Here is a 5,000-nt window from a genome sequence, read left to right as displayed (position 1 = left end):
CGCACACTCACACATACACACACACACTCTCTCTCACACACACACACACACACACACACACACTCACTCTCACACACACACACACACACACACACACACACACACACACACACTCTCACACACACACACACACACACACACACACACACACACACACACACACACACACACACACACACACACACACACACAGACCCATGCAGCTGCCCGGTGGTGCCCGGTCAGGAGACGTTGCTGGAGATCAGTAAAGGCCGGTCAGGACTCGGACTCAGTATAGTGGGAGGAAGAGACACACAGCTGGTAACACACATGCACACACACACACACACACACACACACACACACACACACACACACACACACACACACACACACACACACACACACACATACACATGCATACAGTGTACACACACACACACACACACTGGAGGGAATAGCGTGATCCTCCAACGCGCTACGTCCTGCCGGTGAAAGCCCTCGCTGTCAGGTGAAAAGAAGCGGCTGGCAACTGCACATGTATCGGAGGAAGCATGTGCTAGTCTACAACTCTCCCCAGATCTCACAGTATTGCACTGGGAGGGAGAGCAATGCAGCTAAAGCAGAGTGATGAACTCTCACTTCCTTATTAGAGCGTGAGTCTCTGTGAAAGCTCCCACACGACAGGAAGTCACATGTTCTTCACTCACCATTTCTGCTCAAACAGATTTAATAAAGACATTATCAAAATGTGATCTCTCTCTCTCTCTCTCTCTCATTGTCTCTCTATCAGGATGCCATAGTGATCCATGAGGTCTATGAGGAAGGAGCTGCAGCGAGAGACGGGCGACTCTGGGCCGGAGACCAGATACTGGAGGTGTGTGTGTGCGTGTGTGCGTGTGTGTGTGTGTGCGTGCATGTGTGTGTGTGCGCGTGCGTTCATGTGTGTGTGTGTGCGCGTGCGTGCGTACTTACGTGTGTGTGTGTGTGTCTGTGTGTGTGTGTGTGTGTGCGTGTGCATCTGTGTGTGTGCGTGTGCGTGTGTGTATGCGCGCGCATGAGTGCGTGTGATATATCAACTAATGATGGACGTGACAAAAATACTAATGCATGCAGCACGACTACATATTTAAATGATGATAATGTGAATAAATATAATAATATGTGAATAAATATATCATAATGATATATCAATAAATATAATATCATCATATCGTATAAGCCCATTATGGTTTCTTGTCTCTACCTGCACATCTTTTTATCCACTTGTTTCCTTTCATTTGTTCTTGATTTTGCTATGTGCAAAATAAATACTATATGAATAAATAGAATGATATCATAATGAGATGCATTGGTAATATTGCCAGTGCAGCTGCTCAACCCATTGTCATCATTCATTCCAGCTCATGTGGAAACTGTTTAAATGACGTGTCTGGCTGTGCGCGTGTGTGTGTGCGTGTGTGTGTGTGTGTGTGTGTGTGTGTGTGTGTGTGTGTGTATGCGCGTGTGCGTGTGCGTGTGCGTGTGTGTGTGTGTGTGTGTGTGTGTGTGTGGCAATACAAAGAATATAATAACTTTATAGCAGTCAGAGAAACCAAAGAAAAAACAGTTGAAGTAGATTCCCACCTTTGGCCTCCTCGAGTCAGTAAGATGGACTAGCAGCTTGGATGTGCTCCATTATGTCATTAACCAGCATCCAGCCAAAACACTACTGTTATGTAGGTTTATGTATGATGAAATAAATTGACAAAGATGAAAACATTTTCCCTTATCATTTTAGTTTGTTTCGTTTTAGTTTCCGTTAACGATGAAACCATTGGTGTCTGTGTAGGTGAATGGGGTGGACCTGCGCGGAGCGGCTCATGAGGACGCCATCTTGGCTCTGCGTCAGACACCAGCTGTGGTGCGTCTCACGGTGCTCAGAGACGAAGCTCAGTACAGAGACCAGGACAACCTGGACCTGATCCAGGTGGAGCTCAGCAAGAGGAGCGGCCGCGGGCTGGGCCTCAGCATCGTGGGCAAGAGGTACGCCCCAAAACCCCAAACTACACCCCCATACGCCATACCACACCCTCAAACCACACCCCCAAACCTCAATCCACACCCCAAAACCACACCCAAAACCACACCCTCTAATCCCTAACCACACCGCTCCCCACATCGCTCCCCTGCGCTCACCTGCATGCGTCTCATTCAGGTCTAGGGTTGGGAATTGAAACCTTTACAACCGGGACAGATTTAGGTGCCTCTTTTAGGTGCCATGCCTGAGTGAAATATCCGCCCTCCAGTGCTCCGAAACCGGCGCGGCAGCACCTTCATTAACATTATCGTTTTGAGTGCACCACTTGAAAGCCTCTTTAAATTATTTTATTTATTTATTTTAAAGTATCGTTCTATCGGAAAAATACGAAACAATACGCATGCCTGGAATGGAGGCTAAACGCACGTACACTGTGTACATACCTTCTTAAATACAACATAGCAGTTACTCATCTTTGTATTATGTTTATGCACTTGTTATTGGGTGATTGCACGTCCTCGACCACACACACAGGGCCGCTGTAATGTAAGGACAGTCCACATATGTACTGTAAGGGCTGGTAGCAGTAGAGTCTGATAGCTACAGACTGCTAGCTGCTAATGTTAGCTACATATCGCTAGTGGTTAACACAGCTGTTCCCAAAACCCGATCCTGCCGACAACGCCAAAGTATGTCATAAAAAGGGGGGACAGGAGTTAGCCTTGTTGGATGCTGCACTCTGCTTGATGCTCCATTCTCTCCGACCATTTTGCCGATTTTTGTGTGTGAATAGTATTGACGACAGCCTTAGGTGTAAAGGAGATACATTCTATATTGATTGTGATCTAAATTATATTGGAATATTCTGTGCGTGTGTGTGTGTGTGTGTGTGTGTGTGCGCGCACGCGCGTGTGTGTGTGTGTGTTTACGTGTGTGTGTGTGTGTGTGTGTGTGTAGGAGTGGCAGCGGTGTATTTATCTCGGAGGTGGTGAGAGGAGGAGCAGCCGAGCTGGATGGTCGGCTGATGCAGGGAGACCAGATCCTGTCTGTCAACAGAGACGACACCAGACACGCCTCGCAGGAGACGGTGGCTGCTATACTGAAGGTCTCTCTCTCTCTCTCTCACACACACACACACACACACACACACACACATACACACACACACACATACACAAACACGCACACACACAGACACAGACACACTCACTCTCACACATGCATACACGCGCACACACGCGCACACACACACAGATGACAAGAGACATGCCTCCCAGGAGATGGTGGCTGCTATACTAAAGATCTCTCTCTCTCTCACACCCACACACACACATACACACAAACAGGCGCTCATGCACACGCACACACACACACACACACACACACACACAGACGACAGCAGACACGCCTCCCAGGAGACGGTGGCTGCTATCGAACCTTTATATATTCAGGTCGTCTCATTGAGATCAAGATCTCTTTTCAAGAGACCTGAGCTGAGAACAGCTGCAGAAATCATTACAGAAACCCAAGCACATTCAGATCACACGTGATCTCAGCCTTCATCTAACATACATACGGAAGCTGAGAGGCAAGTGAGAGAGAAAAATCTGCTAATCCATTTTCCAAGTCTGAGCTCAATTGTTTTCTCTCCTTTATTTATGGCTTAAGAAATAATCATGTGAAATAATCTTAAGTCCCTTCATTTGTCCTCCTTGTGTCGTGCCCTATGGGCTGATATATGTGCCCCCCTAGCCTTGTTTTGCACACCGCACTGTGAAAACAGCACAGTAGCATTGGGACTGCTCGCTAACATTTACGGCTCAAACTGGTGGCTTGCGCCAATTGAATGAGACAGGTGTAGACGATCAAATTGTAATGATCCACATCGTCGCATTAGTTTCAGGAATATCAGTTTCATTTGACACTGCTGATACACTGACAAGTTATTTATTCTATATTGTTATTCTATAGTTCCCCCCCACACGGTTTGCCTTATTTGCCTTATTTACTTTTTACCTTATTTACATACATAATATTACTGTTGTGATTATGTATCTAGTGTACTTGCACTATGCCTTGTAATGGAGTTCCCTAGCATAAAACAAAAATAAGTATAGAATAAATCACTTGAATCTTGAATCGATAGCTAAATGGAGGTATCTCATTGTGATACGGTTTTCACGGAATTGGGTTGCTATGGGAACAGTTTGAACCCTAGCTTATTTCCTGTCAGCTATTGTATTAGCAAACACTGCAACAGGAAGTAAGCTAGGGGCAATTTAGAATGTTTATGTTGTCAAATTAAAAGCGTCTATATTTCATCTGGGAAAGGAGAGGAGACTCAGGAGAGCATCGCCAAACGTAGCATCCGTGGCATGGCTGCATCTGAACGAGCTGTTCAGTATGAAAGACAAGACAGACAAAGACAGGGACAGCTTAGTATTATGTATTGGTGTCCATAATTCAAATATAAAACATTTCTAAACTAACACAAAGTAGTTATTTTCATTTTATTTTTATATTAGATATTTCTTTCTTTTGAAAGAAAACAGATTTGTCTCCAGCAGAGATCAAACTGTCCACTAGAGGACGCTGTCGTTCAGTCATTTCGGTAGGTCTCTGTCCTTCTGTCATTCTGCATTCTTTCAACAGAGGCTTATGTGCAACCCGTGTGTGTGTGTGTGTGTGTGTGTGTGTGTGTGTGTGTGTGTGTGTGTGTGTGCTTCTGCGTGTGTGTGTGTTGCAGTGTGCTCGGGGGCCAGTGATGTTGGAGCTCGGCCGACTCAAAGCAGCTTCCTGGATTTCCTCCAGACGAACTTCAGAGGGAAGCCAGGTGTGTGTGTGTGTGTGTGTCTCACCCATTGACTGTATAGAAGTTGGACATAATGACATTTTGCCTTGACTTTTGCACAGCGGCAGGAAGTGGAAATGTGTCTATCTTTTATACAGTCAATGGCCTCACCTCTGTCTCCCTCTCAGATGAGTCATATTAGTGGGAACA

The 5,000-nt window shown here is 45.8% G+C and overlaps 1 protein-coding gene across 5 annotated transcripts in view; it reads left to right on the top strand.

The window, feature by feature from the left end:
* Positions 1–5,000, top strand: part of patj (PATJ crumbs cell polarity complex component) — a 130,473-nt gene that overhangs the window by 117,054 nt on the left and 8,419 nt on the right. For all 5 annotated transcript variants that reach the window (XM_083648471.1, XM_083648470.1, XM_083648469.1 and 2 more), the window contains 6 exons: positions 194–300; positions 773–856; positions 1,811–2,004; positions 2,957–3,104; positions 4,746–4,832; positions 4,979–5,000. The exon at positions 4,979–5,000 is cut by the window's right edge and continues 135 nt beyond it. In XM_083648471.1, the coding sequence (XP_083504597.1) occupies positions 194–300; positions 773–856; positions 1,811–2,004; positions 2,957–3,104; positions 4,746–4,832; positions 4,979–5,000 (642 nt within the window). The remainder of the gene's footprint in view (positions 1–193; positions 301–772; positions 857–1,810; positions 2,005–2,956; positions 3,105–4,745; positions 4,833–4,978) is intronic.

This window comes from Poromitra crassiceps (assembly GCF_964638095.1).
Source record: "Poromitra crassiceps genome assembly, chromosome: 12".
In the NCBI taxonomy this organism is placed as follows: domain Eukaryota; kingdom Metazoa; phylum Chordata; class Actinopteri; order Beryciformes; family Melamphaidae; genus Poromitra; species Poromitra crassiceps.
The sequence above is the reverse complement of the archived record's forward strand: the minus strand, read 5'-3'. Positions and strand labels throughout refer to the sequence as shown.